General features: G+C 39.1%; 1 protein-coding gene across 1 annotated transcript in view; it reads left to right on the top strand.

Annotated features, from left to right (window-relative positions):
• The window catches only part of amd1 (adenosylmethionine decarboxylase 1), a 49,288-nt gene extending 30,210 nt beyond the window's left edge, over nucleotides 1-19,078 (top strand). Inside the window, exons 3-9 of the mRNA XM_062043286.1 lie at nucleotides 1,620-1,746; nucleotides 1,834-1,936; nucleotides 8,179-8,221; nucleotides 8,299-8,443; nucleotides 11,365-11,457; nucleotides 11,537-11,692; nucleotides 16,899-19,078. Of these exons, the coding sequence (XP_061899270.1) occupies nucleotides 1,620-1,746; nucleotides 1,834-1,936; nucleotides 8,179-8,221; nucleotides 8,299-8,443; nucleotides 11,365-11,457; nucleotides 11,537-11,692; nucleotides 16,899-17,042 (811 nt within the window). The 3' untranslated portion in view covers nucleotides 17,043-19,078. The remainder of the gene's footprint in view (nucleotides 1-1,619; nucleotides 1,747-1,833; nucleotides 1,937-8,178; nucleotides 8,222-8,298; nucleotides 8,444-11,364; nucleotides 11,458-11,536; nucleotides 11,693-16,898) is intronic.
• The last annotated feature ends 1,387 nt before the right edge of the window (nucleotides 19,079-20,465 follow it).

Below are 20,465 nucleotides of genomic sequence, written 5' to 3'. Positions count from 1 at the left end.
ACCAAAGTTACGTACGTGACACGCACGTACAGGCAAGCGATCAAATGTTTGGAAGCGCAGCTGCGTACTCACGGTACCGCGTCTGCGTCTGTGTATCCAAATCAAAGTAATCCTGGTAAGAGTCTGTGTTGTCCCAGTTCTCTACAGGCGTCTGTGTATCCAAGTCAAAATCCTCCTGGTAGGAGTCTCTGTTGTCCGAGTTCTTTGATCTTGACTGCATCTTTCGGGAATGTAAACAATGAAACACCGGCTGTGTTGTGTTGCTGACTTCCCTCGCAAAATACTCCGCTTCGCACCGACAACTTTCTTCTTTGCTCGCTCAGCTTCTTTCTCCATAATGCAATGAACAAATTGCAACAGATTCACCAACACAGATGTCCAGAATACTGTGGAATAATGAGATGAAAACAGAACTATTTCGTATTGGCTTCAATGGGGGAGCCATACCTCTGGACCCCGACTTAAACAAGTTGAAAAACTTATTCGGGTGTTACCATTTAGTGGTCAATTGTATGGAATATGTACTTCACTGTGCAACCTACTAATAAAAGTCTCAATCAATCAATCAATGTTCTACTGGCTACGTCACGCGCATATGTCATATCCAAAGGAGTTTTCAACCGGAAGTTTAGCGGGAAATTTAAAATGTCACTTTATAAGTTAACCCGGCCGTATTGGCATGTGTTGCAATGTTAAGATTTTATCATTGATATATAAACTATCAGACTGCGTGGTCGCTAGTAGTGGCTTTCAGTAGGCCTTTAATGAGTCGAGAGAGAGAGGATAATATAACAAATGTTGGTGTGTCAGCATTGTCACTGTCACACAGGACAGATCCATCCATAATTTAGTGGTGTCGATATTAAGGGTAGTATCGGTATATGACCAGATCGACCTTTTTATTGTCTCAATCATTTTTTATTGTTTTTGTTCATGTTTACAAACTGGAGTAAAATTCCCTGCACACAGGGAAATTTTGAGGGCAAAAACCAAAGGATTTAATAAATAGTAATTTCTGATTTGATTTTGTTGTTGTGTACTATTGACTTTGTTTTGCTCAAACAATTGTATGTAATAAAAGATAAGGAACTAGTTCAAATATCATTATTGTTAAACTGCCAATCACACTCTCTATAAATAAATGTAAAAAGTACAGTTAATGCATAACCTTGATTGGAATATCTCTAATTCCTGCTATGTCTTGTTACATTATGCAGTTTGTCTTTTTACCGCGGTAGCAATGCACACTCCACATGTGCCTGCATGCCAGGATTTTCTCTCCCACTGGGAATTTTGTGATTGCTTGTATTTGATGACTGAGTAAATAAATGCATACTGTGAAAGAATTGGGTACACCAAAGACTGAATCCCAACAAATATAAAAACTTCCTGTATAAAGTTGCTGAGCTGGCCAAACTGATCCCTCCTGTTCTGTATTCTTACTCTCTGGCAGACCAGCTGCAAATGAACGGTGTTAAAAAGGTGGGGATGTAACATGATGGTTAATAGGAATGAATGGGAAACACTTTAAAAGAGTAGAGCTGAATGAAAGATAAGATTCTTTGTTCTGTGTATATTTTCCAATGAAACTTCTATTCTGTCTCCCCCTCCCCATTTAGTGAGAGTAGCATGTTTGTCTCCAAGAGACGTTTCATTTTGAAAACATGTGGAACCACCCTCTTACTGCAAGCACTGGTGCCTCTGCTGGAACTCGCCAGGGAGTACTGCGGTTTTGATGCCATCGAGGTGAGCCACACCCCAGCACTCCTGTAGTTCCTTCTACCCTGCTCGTGGTCACTCAGCGTTCCAACCCTTTTTAATCATGTTTTGCAGAATTTCTTCTACTCCCGCAAGAACTTTATGAAACCTACCCATCAAGAGTTCCCTCATCGGAACTTCCAAGAGGAAATAGACTTTCTCGGACAGATTTTCCCAAGTATGTAATCAGGAAAGATGGCAACCGTGTTTCTTTGTGGGTCTCAGTCAGATGTGGAGCGGGTTCGAAACCCACTTCCTCCATCTCTGTCACTGCTACTGTATCCTTGGGCAAGGCACTTTGCCACCACACTCGTGTTGTAAATTAGGGCTATCAAATAACACGCAGTGTTGGCACTAGGAATTTTCAAAATGGGGTCATAATCAAGTGATAAAAATGGGGTGCCAGAGTACATTTTTGGGGTCCCACTTTTTAAAAAGAAATGATAAATGTGTGCATTATCCTGTTATATTTCACATTCTATATACAACACCGGCAAATATAAACAACACAACATCAGGGGAAAGCGACAATCGATAAATAAAACAGGCAAACCGGAGTTTTGACCCGGAGAGAAAATTTAAAAATCCGTGTCCTTTCGGATTTCATTGCGTAAAAAGACACAACAAGTGCGTTGATGCCAACAGTGACACGTTTGCATTTTGAATAATCAGTCAATTACTTGCATGCATAATTAGGGATGATGTTTGTTAAGAAATTATCGATTTCAATGCCATTATCGAATCTTTATCGATTCTCTTATCGAATCCAGATATGTTGTTGTACATGGAAAAAACACAATACTTGGTTTAACAAAAGCTCACTTTTATTTTTTAAAGAAAAAAATCAAATAAACAGCAAACACTGCCCTGGTCAGTCTGGCTGTCATGAATGTCATCATCTGAAATAGGAGAACATTCACATTGTCTTAATTCACATCTTGCAAGCACTAGTTTATTAGCCTGACCTGCTAGCTCTGGAGTGGTGTAGGCTACAAGATACCGTTAACGTTATCAGACACATGCAAAAAGGCTAACGTTACCGTTAGCCACTGACTATGCTTAGGTAACGTTAGTCTAGCTAACATTACTGCAGTCCTGGTTGACATAAGAGGTAACGTTACTACAAGTGAGCAGATATGGAAATGAACCGGCAACAGTTAGCGTTAGTTACTCACCGGCACTATCACTGGGACTGCAGGTTGAAGCAGAGGAAGAGAAGCGTGCTTGGTCATCTCTGTCGCTGCTTCTCTAACCTTCAGGTTATGTACGGCCTGAACATGTTTGTGGTACTGCTCCCCTTACAGGAAAGCCAATAATTGCAGATAGCCGTTTCCTCCTCGTATTTCTTAGTAAAGTGAAGCCATGCCTTGGAGCGTTTTTTTCCGGTCCATTGTTGATGCTGCTTTCTTTACTATAGTGGCTTCGATAATGGGAACCGTTTCTCAAAAAGGGATTCGAATCCATGGAATCGTTTTTTTTCTTATCGAACAATCGGGAGAACCGGTTTTCGAACATCATCCCTATGCATAATTGACCTTTTTAAAAAGACTGCGATATTTGCACACAAATGTTGATTTTGTTGTCAGACAGGAACATATTTACATTTTTTACTTGAATGTACGTCATTTATTTGCTCAGAACCTGCTAACCGTTTGATCTAAAATCCCCTCTCGAATGTATTTTGAAGTGAAATGTTCCAATGGACACACCAGTCTCACTCACTCTGCACTGATGTACGCATTGACCTGCTCACTTACCATATGTGACCTGTGCTGGCAAAATGAGTCACAGTGAGGAAATTTTAAAAACGGAGTTATTGTTATTTACACATTCTCCATCTAAAGACCTTCAAAATGATATATGGTTTGTTGGAATCGGACAGAAAATGACCGAGTTACATCCGATTGAAGTCGACCAAGTTTGAGGGTCCGTTTTGAGAAAAAACAGCTTAAAGTTTACTGTTCCAGAACAGAATGTTCCAAAACAAAACTCCATAGCAGCCATACCTTAAAAGTCCTTGTAGCAACACCAAAATTGGTACAGTTAAAGTCAAATCCCATGTCTAAAGGATATGCAAAACGTCGTAATCGTTGAGATTGTCTAGGAGAGGAGAAGCCTCCTCAGAGTCACTTTCATCAATTTCTGAGTCATTATCGCTACTTACAGGGTCCTGACCACCAAAATAATCATCAATCAGCTGGCCGTAATATTCCTGAGCAGCAGCACTAAGAAGATTCGCCGACTGCAGTGAATTTAGCGCACTTGCAACCGCCTGTGTACCCTCGCCACCTTCTAATGTAAAACAGTCTAACTCAGGGGTCACCAACCTTTTTGAAAGCAAGAGCTACTTCTTGGGTAGTGATTAATGCGAAGGGCTACCAGTTTGATACACACTTAAATAAATTGCCAGAAATAGCCAATTTGCTCAATTTACCTTTAACTCTATGTTATTATTATTAATTAATGATATTTACACTTAATTGAACGGTTTAAAAGAGGAGAAAACACGAAAAAAATGACAATTAAATTTTGAAACATAGTTTATCTTCAATTTCGACTCTTTGAAATTCAAAATTCAACCGAAAAAAAGAAGAGAAAAACTAGCTAATTCGAATCTTTTTGAAAAAATTAAAAAAAGAATTTATGGAACATCATTAGTAATTTTTCCTGATTAAGATTAATTTTAGAATTTTGATGACATGTTTTAAATAGGTTAAAATCCAATCTGCACTTTGTTAGAATATATAACAAATTGGACCAAGCTATATTTCTAACAAAGACAAATCATTATTTCTTCTAGATTTTCCAGACCAAAATTTTTTAAAGAAATTCAAAAGACTTTGAAATAAGATTTAAATTTGATTCTACAGATTTTCTAGATTTGCCAGAATAATGTTTTTGAATTTTAATCATAATAAGTTTGAAGAAATATTTCACAAATATTCTTCGTCGAAAAAACAGAAGCTAAAATGAAGAATTAAATTAAAATGTATTTATTATTCTTTACAATAAAAAAAGTAAATTTACTTGAACATTGATTTAAATTGTCAGGAAAGAAGAGGAAGGAATTTAAAAGGTAAAAAGGTAAATGTGTTAAAATCATTTTTAAGGTTGTATTTTTTCTCTAAAATTGTCTTTTTGAAAGTTATAAGAAGCAAAGTAAAATAATGAATGAATTTATTTAAACAAGTGAAGACCAAGTCTTTAAAATATTTTCTTGGATTTCCAAATTCTATTTGAGTTTTGTCTCTCTTAGAATTAAAAATGTCGGGCAAAGCGAGACCAGCTTGCTAGTAAATAAATACAATTTATAAAATCGAGGCAGCTCACTGGTAAGTGCTGCTATTTTTAGAACAGGCCAGCGGGCTACTCATCTGGTCCTTACGGGCTACCTGGTGCCCGCGGGCACCGCCTTGGTGACCCCCGGTCTAACTTATCCACAAAAATAATAATTCAATGTTCGAAAATCACCTTTTTTCACCAAATATTCCGCTTGAATTACTGTGTTGTTTTTCATCCGGGCGCTGCCATGATACCACAATGCACCGCGCGGGGTGATTCAACCAATGAGGGTACGCCTCACAGCGACCGCTTAGCAACAAGCCGGATTTGTTTACGTCGGGACAGGTTTAAAAACTCGAATTCTATTGGTTCAGAATGGCGTCATCGGGAATTCCATGCTCATTTTTAGAAAGTAGGTCAACTTGGCGTCACAATGATAGCAAATCTGGCTAGGGGGATTCCCCCTTATTGCCGCCAGTGAGCGTTGAAAACACTTGATTTTCTCAAGGAATTTTAACACAAAGGACTCATTTCTGAAGACATAGCTCGTACAAAACCTTCAAATAAAGGTGATTTAAGATGTTTTCTTGCTATTTCCATGATTGGGATCGCTAGATTGTGGCTTTATGGACTCACTTTTGTGAAAATCTCAATTTCAACCAAGATAAAAAAATGTCACTTATTTGCCTGTAGCTCAAAATTAGCCTGTGCGTATTCCGACTCATTTTGCCAGCACGGCTCACGTATAGCAACCTGCTCAGGATTGTGCCGATACTTTCCTTTTTTTAACTCATCGACTGAGTTGCTAGGCCCAGGTGTTTGTTACCGCAGCTGTGTCCACTTGTTTACCTAGGCCCAGGTGTTTGTTACCGCAGCTGTGTCCACTTGTTTACATGACTAAAGATAGTACTCGCGTGAAACATTCCTTCAAAAGGGATCAATGCACATTTCCATCATCTTTGTGGCAGACATGCATGAGAGTGCCAGCCTTTCTTGCCAGAAAAGCAGGTGGAATGTGAGCAAGCTGTAGCAAGCGTGTCGTCCACAAGCCCTTTCTAAGATACTAATCCTCACCACCATGGTGGAAAGTAAACAAGTTGTAATATCACTGCAGGACTAGAGGGAAATAAATGGCTAAAGATGTTACACACACCGAGCAGGACGACACAAGAAGCTAACCGCCAGCTTTGATGTAAAGTAGCGGGGAACGATCCAGATGTCGATGTTTATTTTTTAAAGATTTTGTTCATGTTTGGAAGATCGGGGAGCAAGTTTCTGGTTGGAGGGTAAAAACCAAATGATATAAATGGGAGCCAATAGTAGTTTTTAGGTTTTTTTTGTTTAAAAAAATCATATGTAGCATCCAATGCCTCAAATGTAATACATCAGACATACAATACTAGCAAATTATACATTGAAGAAGCTTTAAGAACCTGTGTAACTGTCGACCTTAGTTACTCACCATGAATGAAACATGTTCAGTTCTATAGTTTATTAAAGCATCGGATCGAAACGCGAAATGGGATTAGATCAGAGGCCCAAAAAATAGCATCAGGATTGGAGGCCAAACATGCTAATTGGGACATTCTTAGTGAAGAGAATGTGCGCTCAATATAAATCTGTGTTTATACATGATTACTGTGGTAATGCTTTGTGATTAATCATGAACTTTGACAGCCTTAGTATAATTGTGAATCCATGTCTGGTGTTTCCGTGGGTCTACACCAGTGGTTCTTAACCTTGTTGGAGGTACCGAACCCCACCAGGTTCATATGCGCATTTACCGAACCCCTTCTCTAGTGAAAAATAAAATGTTGTATTTTTTCAAATTCAAGACAAAGTTATATGTTTTTGGTAACACTTTAGTATGGGGAACATATTCTAAGTACCCAAGACTTAATTTAAAGTTATTTGGTTAGGTCCAGGGTTAGAGGGTTAGGGTTATAATAAGGCCATGCCGAATAAGGCATTAATAAGTACTTAATAATGACTAGTTAAGAGCCAATATGTTACTAATTTGCATGTTAGTAAGCAACTAATTAATGGTGAATATGTTCCCCATACTAAAGTATTACCATGTTTGTTTTACTGGTGCACAAAATGAAGTGTGCATGAACATCACCTTGTTCAAAGAACAACACCAACACAGTGCATGAACTCACAACAAATGACACACCTGCAAATCAGTCTGACTTCTGCTGTTGCCGTATCCGTAATATGCAGATAGGGAAAAGTTTGTATTTACACGATGAGTCGGGTGTGTCTTGACCTCCGCCGAACCCCTGAGGCCGACTCACCGAACCCCTAGGGTTCCATCAAACCCAGGTTAAGAACCACTGGTGTACACCATGTGATTAATCATGTTAACACATGAACTTTGACAGCCTTAGTATAATTGTGAATCCATGTCTGGTGTTTCCGTGGGTCTACATGTTGAGACGACTGATAGCTTAGCGTTGCCAGTGTGTGTATTTGGAAGAGACTGGATCCCAGTGCCTGCCTTGGTCGACCACGTTTGGCAACATGAATTGATTAACGTGGACCCCGACTTAAACAAGTTGAAAAACCTATTGGGGTGTTGCCATTTAGTGGTCAATTGTACGGAATATGTACTGTACTGTGCAATCTACTAATACAAGTTTCAATCAATCAATGAAAACATAACGTTTGAGACTGAAAGTGGTCATTTTCATGAACCCTTCAGTTCTTTGTAGACTCCATTGTCACGATCACCTGCTCACTATTTGGTGACCTCTGATCTGGAGTGCACACCTGTGCCACCTGGTTTGAAACTGCTGCATATGCCTAAATGTTCACGATATCAGACCAAATCTGTATCGAATCAGCTAAATTCTACATTTTCCGCTTTGGCCCGTGTCCGTTTCCACAAGGTTTCATGGAAGAAAACCAAAGTGTTGCACAGTTTCCGAGTAATCTTGCTTGCCATTGAAGATTAGCAGAAAGGAATGCTGAAGCCCAGGGGTGAATCCACTTGGGTCGGGCAGATGACCCACTGGATGATAATCAAAAATGATTTGAATCTTGAAACATGTCATTTTATAGTCCTGAGGCGGTTTTTGTAATGTCATGAGAACTCTAAGAGGACTAGGACAGTTATTATATCGTCCTTTTCTCTAGATGGTGCAGCCTACTGTATGGGACGTTTGAACGCTGACTGCTGGTAAGACAACATCTCCAACATGACGCTCAAAACTTTTGATGGATTCCTATCACATTCTTCTTGCATGTCCTCGCCAGGTATCTGTTTACTCTGGACTTGCCAGAGTACTGGGAGAACAAGTATGCGGATCAGACACTGGAAGTTTTGATGAGTGACCTTGATCCAGCCATTATGGACCAGTTCTATATGAAAGATGATGTTTCTGCAAGTGATGTCACTCGTGTAAGCATTTTTACTTCTTGGCCTTCCTGTTCAGTTCAGCTTTCTGTGCCGTAGTTTGGAATTGTACGGAACATGTCATGGTGGTGCTTTTGGAACTTCCATAGTGAGTCAACTGACAGATCTAACATAACTATTTGCTACTTTGTATTAGAAATGGCAACAGCGTAGGATTTTAGCATGCATGTAGGAGCCCCACAATAAAAAGAAGGAACTTAGTGACTCCGACTGAATAACAATGGAGAACTTTGGGTAAACACCTGCCATATATGGAGATAACCGCTGATGTAACTCAGACAAAATGCATCACTGAAGTCTCAAATTCCAACCGCTTGTTTGGAGCATGTTTGTAAGAAGGTTTTCTACATATCTCTGCCATATATTTTCAGGAAATACACCAAAACAATGTACCAATGGGTAGGAAAAGTTGGTTTTGTATATTATAGGGCCCACACCTAAATCCACATGAGGTTTTTTAACACTGTACTTGGTGTCAACTGTGGGTGAATGATCATTTACCATTTGGAATCAATCCAAATATATTTATCTGGCCCTTAGTCACGAGCGTTTTTAAAGGGCTTACAAACTCGCAAGGAAAAACTCAAAAAACCCCAGCTGGGTGTGGAAAAGAACAAACTTGTCCAGTTCATAGGGAGGGTGGTGTCCTCAGCAAGGTCATGTCGTGTAAATACAGGGCTAGTTTTGTCGCTACCAATATTTGAACGTTTTTAAGATGATTGATTGCACCTGGGGATAGGCCCCTCCCACCTCCAAAGACATGCACCTGGGGATAGGCCCCTCCCACCTCCAAAGACATGCACCTGGGGATAGCAGTGTTTCCCATAAACTGCCATGGCGCTGGGGGCGTGGCTATGGGCGTGGTCACCATGACATCATCGAGTAATTTGCATAATTTACTACAATATGATTTTCTCTAAAAAGGCTCAAAAAATGTATACTTACTAATTAATAATAACAGTTTTGTTTTAAACGTCCATCCATCCATCCATTTTACAATATAATTACAACACTTTATGTACATATTTATATACAGATTTGAACAATAAGTTATTCACTGGAATATATTTATTAATTGTGGTTCTTACAAAAAATATATCTTATAAAAATATAAAAGCTAAAATGTCTCTTAAAGCTCTGCCCCTTTAATTAGTGCATACTAAATAATTTAACTTTAGCCTACTACTACAAGCATATTATTTACCAGCAACATAAAGTGAAACAGAGGCAGAGGTGTCCTGCCACAGTCAGTAACAAATAAACAGAAAACAGTAGTGGTCAAATACAAATAAGGCAACAAGAGAAGTATCCTACACTTCTCTGTAAAGTAAATGTGAACAGCCTATATGGGCATCTACATCTACTATATGATTTGCCTGAGAAGCTGGACAGGACAAAAAAAAAAGAAAAAAAATTATTTTTTTATTTTTGGCGGAAGTAATTCTTTTGTGGCGGGCCGCCACAAATAAATGAATGTGTGGGAAACACTGGATAGGCCCCTACACTATACTGAGTTGTAAATACAAAGTACACGAGACATACTGTACTCTATACTGAGTTCTAAATACAAAGTACACGAGACATACTGTACACTATACTGAGTTGTAAATACAAAGTACACGAGACATACTGTACTCTATACTGAGTTCTAAATACAAAGTACACGAGACATACTGTACACTATACTGAGTTGTAAATACAAAGTACACGAGACATACTGTACTCTATACTGAGTTGTAAATACAAAGTACAGGAGACATACTGTACACTATACTGAGTTGTAAATACAAAGTACAGGAGACATACTGTACTCTATACTGAGTTGTAAATACAAAGTACAGGAGACATACTGTACACTATACTGAGTTGTAAATACAAAGTACACGAGACATACTGTACTCTATACTGAGTTGTAAATACAAAGTACACGAGACATACTGTACACTATACTGAGTTGTAAATACAAAGTACACGAGACATACTGTACACTATACTGAGTTGTAAATACAAAGTACACGAGACATACTGTACACTATACTGAGTTGTAAATACAAAGTACACGAGACATACTGTACACTATACTGAGTTGTAAATACAAAGTACACGAGACATACTGTACTCTATACTGAGTTGTAAATACAAAGTACACGAGACATACTGTACTCTATACTGAGTTGTAAATACAAAGTACACGAGACATACTGTACTCTATACTGAGTTGTAAATACAAAGTACACGAGACATACTGTACTCTATACTGAGTTGTAAATACAAAGTACACGAGACATACTGTACTCTATACTGAGTTGTAAATACAAAGTACACGAGATATACTGTACACTATACTGAGTTGTAAATACAAAGTACAGGAGACATACTGTACTCTATACTGAGTTGTAAATACAAAGTACAGGAGACATACTGTACTCTATACTGAGTTGTAAATACAAAGTACACGAGACATACTGTACTCTATACTGAGTTGTAAATACAAAGTACAGGAGACATACTGTACTCTATACTGAGTTGTAAATACAAAGTACACGAGACATACTGTACTCTATACTGAGTTGTAAATACAAAGTACAGGAGACATACTGTACTCTATACTGAGTTGTAAATACAAAGTACAGGAGACATACTGTACTCTATACTGAGTTGTAAATACAAAGTACAGGAGACATACTGTACACTATACTGAGTTGTAAATACAAAGTACAGGAGACATACTGTACTCTATACTGAGTTGTAAAGTCAGCTGTGGCTGCTTTTCAGGCTTGTGATTGAAGCAAATGTGTACCTCATCTTGTGTAGATCCAATGTTTTAAAAAGATGTATTTGTAGACGTGGCCGATTGAAATATTTGTAATACAATTGTAAGTGTTAAAAGAAGTTTTTGTTTACAGATGAGTGGAATTTGTGACCTGATACCAGGTTCTGTGATAGACGCCACAATGTTCAACCCATGTGGATACTCCATGAACGGAATGAAGACTGACGTGAGCAACATGGCCTCCCACTTCTGTCCTGTCTTCATTTCACTTATGTCCTTCTTCTTCTTCTCTCCTGCGGCTGTAGGGCACCTACTGGACTATCCACATCACCCCCGAGCCAGACTTCTCCTACGTTAGCTTCGAGACCAACCTCTCCCAGACTTCGTACGATGACCTGGTTCGGAAGGTGGTGGATGTGTTCAAGCCCGGGAAATTAGTGACCACGCTGTTTGTCAATCAGGCACGTTTGCAGAACAAAGTGCTTTTAATGCAACTCATTTATGTGGAAAACACCTTAGATTGTACAAAAGCAGTGAAGTTGTGTAAATGCTAAATAAAAAGAGAATACAACAAATCCTTTTCAACTTATATTCAGTTGAATAGACTGCAAAGACAAGATATTTTAACATTGGAACTGGTAAACTTTATTTGTTGCCAATATTAGCTCATTTGGAACTTGATGGCTGCAACATGTTTCAAAAAAGCTGGCACAAGTGGCAAAAAAGAGTGAGAAAGTTGAGGAATGCTCTTATTTGGAACATCCCACAGGTGAACAGGCTAATTGGGAACAGGTGGGTGCCATGATTGGGTATAAAAGCAGCTTCCAGTCGTTCACAAACAAGGACGGGGGCGAGGGTCACCACTTTGTCAACAAATGCCTGAGCAAATTGTTGAAGAACAACATTTCTCAACAAGGAATTGAGGGATTTCACCATCTACGCTCCGTAATATCATCAAAAGGTTCAGAGAATGTGGAGAAATCACTGCACGTAAGCCATGATATTACACACCTTGGATCCCTCAGGCATCAAAAAGCCACATCGGTGTGTAAAGGATATCACCACATGGGCTCAGGAACACTTCAGAAACCCACTGTCAGTAACTACAGTTGGTCGCTACATCTGTAAGTGCAAGTTAAAACTCTACTATGCAAAGACAAAGCCATTTATCAACAACACCCAGAAATGCTTGGCTGGGCCCGAGCTCATCTAAGGTGGACTGATGCAAAGTGGAAAAGTGTTCTGTGGTCTGACGAGTCCACATTTCAAATTGTTTTTGGAAAGTGGACCAAAGAGGTAAAGAACCATCCGGACTGTTCTAGGTGCAAAGTGGAAAATGCAGCATGTGTGATGGTATGGGGGTGTATTAGTGGTCAAGGCAAGGGTAAAAAAGCTTCAAAAATGTGTCTCCTCAGTTCCCAAACCTTTACTGAGGGTTGTTAAAAGGAAAGGCCATGTAACACACGGGTAAAAATGCCTTTTTTGCCATGTGTTGCTGCCATTACATTCTAACTTCATGATTATTTGCAAAAAGTAACAAAGTTTGTCAGTGTGAACATGAAATATCTTGTCTTTGCAGTCTATTCAATTGATTATAAGTTGAAAATGATTTGCAAATCATTGTATTTTGCCATCTTCACTGGTTTTGGGTTTAGTATTTGTTGGTGAAAGTGTCCACGTGCATGTTCCACATTGCGTTGGAGAGATAATCCCATCATGTCTAAAATCCAAGTAGTTTATGTTGACATGTGAAGTAGTTTTAACTTGAGCAGCGTGAAACCACAACAGCAGCATCATTACCGTTAGAGATGTCCGATAATATCGGTCTGCCGATATGATCGGACGATAAATGCGTTAAAATGTAATATCGGAAATTATCGGTATCGTTTTTTTTATTATCAGTATCGTTTTTTTAATTTTTTTAAAAAAAATTTTTTTATTAAATCCACATAAACACAAGATACACTTAAAATTAGTGCACCAAGCCACCCCATTTACACTCATTCACACAAAAGGGTTGTTTGTTTCTGTTATTAATATTCTGCTTCCTACATTATATATCAATATATATCAATACAGTCTGCAAGGGATACAGTCCGTAAGCACACATGATTGTGCGTGCTGCTGCTCCACTAATAGTACTAACCTTTAACACTTCATTTTACTCATTTTCATTCATTACTAGTTTCTATGTAACTGTTTTTATATTGTTGTACTTTCTTTTTTATTCAAGAAAATGTTTTTAATTTATTTATCTTAATTTTATTTCATTCATTTTTTTAAAAAGTACCTTATCTTCACCATACCTGGTTGTCCAAATTAGGCATAATAATGTGTTAATTCCACGACTGTATATATCGGTTGATATCGGTATCGGTTGATATCGGTATCGGTAATGAAAGAGTTGGACAATATCGGAATATCGGATATCGGCAAAAAGCCATTATCGGACATCCCTAATTAGCGTCTAAGCAACACACTGACTTCCTGCTCATTGCCAGGCAAGCTTCAAAATAAAAGCATGACATGAGAATATAAGAGTATAGTCCAGGGGTCACCAACCTTTTTGAAACCAAGAGCTACTTCTTGGGTAGTGATTCATGTGAAGGGCTACCAGTTTGATACACACTTCAATAAATTGCCAGAAATAGCCAATTTGCTCAATTTACCTTTAACTCTATGTTATTATTAATAATTAATGATATTTACACTTAATTGAACGGTTTAAAAGAGAAGAAAACACGAAAAAAATTACAATTAAATTTTGAAACATAGTTTGTCTTCAATTTCGACTCTTTGAAATTCAAAATTCAACCGAAAAAAAGAAGAGAAAAACTTTAAAAAATAATTTATGGAACATCATTAGTCATTTTTCCTGATTAAGATTAATTTTAGAATTTTGATGACATGTTTTAAATATGTTAAAATCCAATCGACACTTTGTTAGAATATATAACAAATTGGACCAAGCTATATTTCTAACAAAGACAAATCATTATTTTTCCTAGATTTTCCAGAACAAAAATTTAAAAAAAAAATTCAAAAGACTTTGAAATAAGATTTAAATTTGATTCTACAGAATTTCTGGATTTGCCAGAATAATTTTTTTGAATTTTAATCATAAGTTTGAAGAAATATTTCACGAATATTCTTCGTCGGAAAAATAGAAGCTAAAATGAAGAATTAAATTAAAATCTATTTATTATTCTTTACAATAAAAACATTTTTTTTTACTTGAACATTGATTTGGGGCGGTATAGCTCGGTTGGTAGAGCGGCCGTGCCAGCAACTTGAGGGTTGCAGGTTCGATCCCCGCTTCCGCCATCCTAGTCACTGCCGTTGTGTCCTTGGGCAAGACACTTTACCCACCTGCTCCCAGTGCCACCCACACTGGTTTGAATGTAACTTAGATATTGGGTTTCACTATGTAAAGCGCTTTGAGTCACTTGAGAAAAAGCGCTATATAAATGTAATTCACTTCACTTCATTTAAATTGTCAGGAAAGAAAAGGAAGGAATTTAAAAGGTAAAAAGGTATATGTGTTTAAAAATCCTAAAATCATTTTTAAGGTTGTATTTTTTCTCTAAAATTGTCTTTCTGAAAGTTATAAGAAGCAAAGTAAAAAAATTAATGAATTTATTTAAACAAGTGAAGACCAAGTCTTTAAAATATTTTTTCGGATTTTCAAATTCTATTTGAGTTTTGTCTCTCTTAGAATTAAAAATGTCGGGCAAAGCGAGACCAGCTTGCTAGTAAATAAATAAAATTGAAAAATTCTATTTGAGTTTTGTCTCTCTTAGAATTAAAAATGTCGGGCAAAGCGAGACCAGCTTGCTAGTAAATAAATAAAATTGAAAAATTCTATTTGAGTTTTGTCTCTCTTAGAATTAAAAATGTCGGGCAAAGCGAGACCAGCTTGCTAGTAAATAAATACAATTTAAAAAATCGAGGCAGCTCACTGGTAAGTGCTGCTATTTGAGCTATTTTTAGAACAGGCCAGCGGGCTACTCATCTGGTCCTTACGGGCTACCTGGTGCCCGCGGGCACCGCGTTGGTGACCCCTGGTGTAGAACATTACATAAAAAGATGCACAAATGGGAGAAAGACTGATGAGTTAACCTCATCAGGTTGTTTGGGACCACCACCACTAGGGGGTGCACATGTAGCAGATCACAAATGTTTTTATTCTGCTGGGATGGACTGAACTTCCTCGTGGATAAATGATACTTTTACTCAGCGGTGTTGATTTAACAGTATCACGTTCTTTACGAAGCCCATCGAGGTAATTGCCTGTTTAGCTTTGCTTTCAACGTCGTCCCTGGCGCTCATTAGCAGACATATTTGTACAACAACAAAGGGGATCTGCACTTTTTGCCGGGAATTTTGCCTAGCATTCATAATAATATAAGACAAGCTGATGTATTTTTAAATAAAGGAGGTTATCTATTCCGTCCAGAACGCCAAATAATAAAACCATCCAAAAAGTGCCAACAATAGTTAATTTACATGAATAATAAGTATTAGTGATATTGTTATTAGACTATGTTGACATCACCGGCTGCTGAGCTCATGGAACTTTATGCTACATCATAAATAATATCCCTCACCTTGATAGTAGAGGGATGAGGACGTAATCTGACAAGTTGGTACACTCAATTTAGACCCGGCAATGGCGCTTGGACACCCCCCCCCCCCCCCCCCCTGCTTTTTTGTACGGCAAGGATTGAGTCATTCTTCATCTAAACGGGATTATGACAACATTCTTTCAGTCTGCATCCCAGTGAGGGCAGACATTGTACAGTAAGTGATGTTTTGTTACATTTGTTGGACAAAAAGACATTTGTTTTATTTAAATTGATGCTTAAAATGATCAAAATAGGTAAATATAACATCTTACTAATGTGACTGTTACTACATTACATATGTACATAAAGCATGGATATAAAACTTGTGCTTTTTAAGCAGAATAGAGCAACTCTTCTAGGCTCCATTGTAAGTGGCGTTTATTTCATAATTAGAATGCATAAAAAAGCAAAAAGGTGTTCTTGTCTTCCAGTAGGATTGTGAATAAAAGGCAACATTTAAAAAATAAGTGCAGTTCCCTTTGAAGTTTATATTTTAGCAGGAGGGTTCAAGTGAAGATTTGTCTAAAGATGATTAGTTTTTCATTATGTCTAAAGATGATTAGTTTTTCATAGTTTTTGCCCGTGTACTTGTGAAGGAGATACTGAACACTTTTCTTTCCCCATGAATCAAACTATATTCCTATTTTTGACCTTTCTATATAAACGTTGAAGCATGTGCACACGCTTCATAGCTAAATCTACTTCTGGTGACCAAGTAAACCTTAGTTTATCGCTGTTAATTGGTTCCGGCCTGACCGTGGTGAGTTAACTTCCACTAAGTAGGAATTGATTATGAATGGAATATTTGTGTAGCTAATGTTTATGACTTGATGAATAGGTTTTGAAGATGAAATGTAGTCTTGGTGATTGAAAGTGTGGATGCAGTCCCCCTCTGGTCCCGCTCTGGTCCACCCCTCTGGTCCCGCTCTGGTCCACCACTGATATTCCGGATCAAATGTTGTTTGGGACCACAACAAGCCTTGGTGTCCTCCTCAGTTAGCTTCAAGGTTCAGGTCTAACCCAGAACCTCTCCCCTCCACAGAGCTCCAAATGTCGCAGTGTCTTCGCGTCCAGCCAGAAACTGGACGGCTTCAAGCGTCAGGACCGCCAGCTGGCTCAATTCAACGATTACAATTTTGTCTTCACAAGCTACGCCAAGAACCGCCAGCAGAAGCAGAAGAGCTGAAGGTGGAGGATGAAGAAGAAGAAGCGTAAAGAAGTAGAAAGCTCCTCTCCTGGCCAGGACAGCAGGCAGAGTTTATCTTCCACTTGGCGTTGTTGTATCTATGACTTAGGCCTCTTGCATGCTAGCTCTTTTCTCTCTTTCCGTATGCTAGCTCGCTCTTGCTGTGACCTTCAAGCGCATGTAGACACCAAAGGCCTCTTCCTGCAGGTGTGCCCCCTAATCCCCCACAGACAGGGCTTCCGCCCACATTAGCTCCACACCCTGACCTGCTCACATTGCTCCGCTTCATCTAGTTCTGATTGGTCCACTTCATCTAGTTGAGATTGCTCCGCTTCATCTAGTTCAGATTGGTCTGCTTCATCTAGTTCAGATTGGTCTGCTTCATCTAGTTCAGATTGGTCCACTTCATCTAGTTTAGTTTGGTCCGCTTCATCTAGTTCAGATTGGTCTGCTTCATCTAGTTCAGATTGGTCTGCTTCATCTAGTTTAGTTTGGTCCGCTTCATCTAGTTCAGATTGTACACTTGTAAAGTTTACGTACACAACAGATGTTGTTTACGTACACAACATCTGTTGTGTACGTACATAACAGCTGTTTTGTACGTAAACAACATATGTTGTTTACGTACACAACATATGTTGTTTACGTACACAACAGATGTTGTTTACGTACACAACAGATGTTGTTTACGTACACAACAGATGTTGTTTACGCATAGCGGCTCATGTAATATTGTCTGCTAGATGATCTTGTAAAGCTAAAGACGTCATCATGTCCTCCAGACTGGAACTTGACTCTTGAAGTCTTGCTGCATGTCTTGTTACTCCAAAAGTTGACCGCCATTGACATTATTTCCTTACATCATTACATTATTTCTATTGTTACAAAAAGGCTCAGTTTGTGGACGTGTGACTCGGTTCCTGCTGATGCCTTCCAAGCTCCAGTCCAGCGTCCACAACCAGTCTAGTGTACTCTCAGTAGCATCCTTCTAGATGTTTGCAGACACGTACAGTATGTGGAGAAGTCCTCAGTCAAAGTGCATCCTCACGTACAGTATGTGGATAAGTCCTCAGTCTAAGTGCATCCTCACGTACAGTATGTGGATAAGTCCTGAGTCTAAGTGCATCCTCACGTACAGTATGTGGATAAGTCGTCAGTCTAAGTGCATCCTCACGTACAGTATGGATAAGTCCTGAGTCTAAGTGCATCCTCACGTACAGTATGTGGATAAGTGGTCAGTCAAAGTGTCCCCCAGCATTGGCAGCCAGACACAAAGAAGATAAGATGTTCCTCCAGCGCAGCAGTCTGAGCATGTCAGGGTCATCATGGATCATTCCACATCCTTTTCATTTCTGCTGCCCACATTTATTTTCTTTATATGCTGTGAATTCTCCTTTATTTTCCTCTGTGCATCTTTCGGCCGGGAGTGAGCGTGTTTGTAGCCTCAAGTTAGCTCAGCTGGGATCTTCACGTGTTCCTTCCTTGGCTTTTGTGTGCAGCACGGCTCTTGTGGACTTCCAGGAAGGACTTTTCAGCCCCAATGTCCATCACACGCATGTCAACATCTGCCACCAAGGTCCAGTCCTCGGAATAGTTCTCTCTAGTTTGTCCATCTCCTGGAGGTCCCACGTATGCGCTAGTTAACCAACTCATAACCACGGTTGAAATCTCACCAATATTTAATCCTCTTTGGTCTTCATTGTAGCATTTCTCACCATTTGTTTGTTTGCCTTGGACCAAGTTTACCACAAGAAGTTGTCACTCATTTTGGAGTGAATGAGACTTGGGAGTAAGTGAGCCCTCGTAGGCTGCTCTCAGCTCTGAGGTGGAGACCAGCCTACGAGAGAGAACCTTTTTAAAAAGATGCCCCCGACGTTGGGAATTAGGGTGCTGTTGTAGGACGTCAGCATGGATTCAGAAACATTGCTGTTGTAATTCTTTTGCTGTTCTTTGGGTGATGGAAATGTGCTAAAAAGTAATAATAATATTATCTGTGCTCCGAGCTTGATGCTGAAATAAAAACATTTTCATCCGTGCATTGTGGTGTGAATGTTTGTATGACAAGATGTCACGTCAGCTTGGAGAAATGTGACCAAGTCAGTACAAACCCTGTTTCCATATGAGTTGGGAAATGGTGTTAGATGTAAATATAAACAGAATACAATGATTTGAAAATCCTTTTCAAGCCATATTCAGTTGAATATGCTACAAAGACAACATATTTCATGTTCAAACTCATAAACATGTTTTTTTTGTGCAAATAATCATTAACTTTAGAATTTGATGGCAGCAACACGTGACAAAGAAGTTGGGAAAGGTGGCAATAAATACTGATAAAGTTGAGGAATGCTCATCAAACACTTATTTGGAACATCCCACAGGTGAACAGGCTAATTGGGAACAGGTGGGTGCCATGATTGGATATAAAAACAGCTTCCCAAAAAATGCTCAGTCTTTCACAAGAAAGGATGTGGCGAGGGTCACCACTTTGTCAACAAATGCCTGAGCAAATTGTTGAACAGTTTAAGAACAACCTTTCTCAAAGTGCAATTGCAAGAAATTTAGTGATTTCACCATCTACGCTCCGTAATATCAAAAGGTTCAGAGAATGTGGAGAAATCACTGCACATAAGCAGCATGGACGGAAACCAACATTGAATGAGCGTGACCTTCCATCCCTCATACGGCACTGTATCAAAAACCGACATCAATCACTAAAGGATATCACCACATGGGCTCAGGAACACTTCAGAAAACCACTGTCACTAAATACAGTTGGTCGCTACATCTGTAAGTGCAAGTTAAAGCCATTTATCAACAACACCCAGAAACGCCGCCGGCTTCTCTGGGCCCGAGATCATCTAAGATGGACTCATGCAAAGTGGAAAAGTGTTCTGTGGTCTGACGAGTCCACGTTTCAAATTGTTTTTGGAAATATTCCACATCGTGTCATCCGGACCAAAGGGGAAGCAAACCATCCAGACTGTTATCGACGCAAAGTTCAAAAGGCAGCATGTGTGATGGTATGGGGGTGTATTAGTGGCCAAGACATGGGTAACTTACACATCTGTGAAGGCACCATTAATGCTGAAAGGTACATACAGCTTTTGGAACAACATGTGTTGCCATCTAAGCGCCGTCTTTTTCATGGACGCCCCTGCTTATTTCAGCAAGACAATGCCAAGCCACATTCAGCACGTGTTACAACAGCGTGGCTTGGTAAAAAAAAGAGTGTGGGTACTTTCCTGGCCCGCCTGCAGTCCAGACCTGTCCCCCATGGAAAATGTGTGGTGCATTATGAAGCCTAAAATAGGAGAGCGGAGACCCCGGACTGTTGAACCACTGAAGCTCTACATAAAACAAGAATGGGAAAGAATTCCACTTTCAAAGCTTCAACAATTAGTCTCCTCAGTTCCCAATCGT

This window comes from Entelurus aequoreus, linkage group LG03 (genome assembly GCF_033978785.1).
Source record: "Entelurus aequoreus isolate RoL-2023_Sb linkage group LG03, RoL_Eaeq_v1.1, whole genome shotgun sequence".
Taxonomy (NCBI): Eukaryota; Metazoa; Chordata; class Actinopteri; order Syngnathiformes; family Syngnathidae; genus Entelurus; species Entelurus aequoreus.
This window is presented reverse-complemented; position numbering and strand designations above follow the sequence as displayed.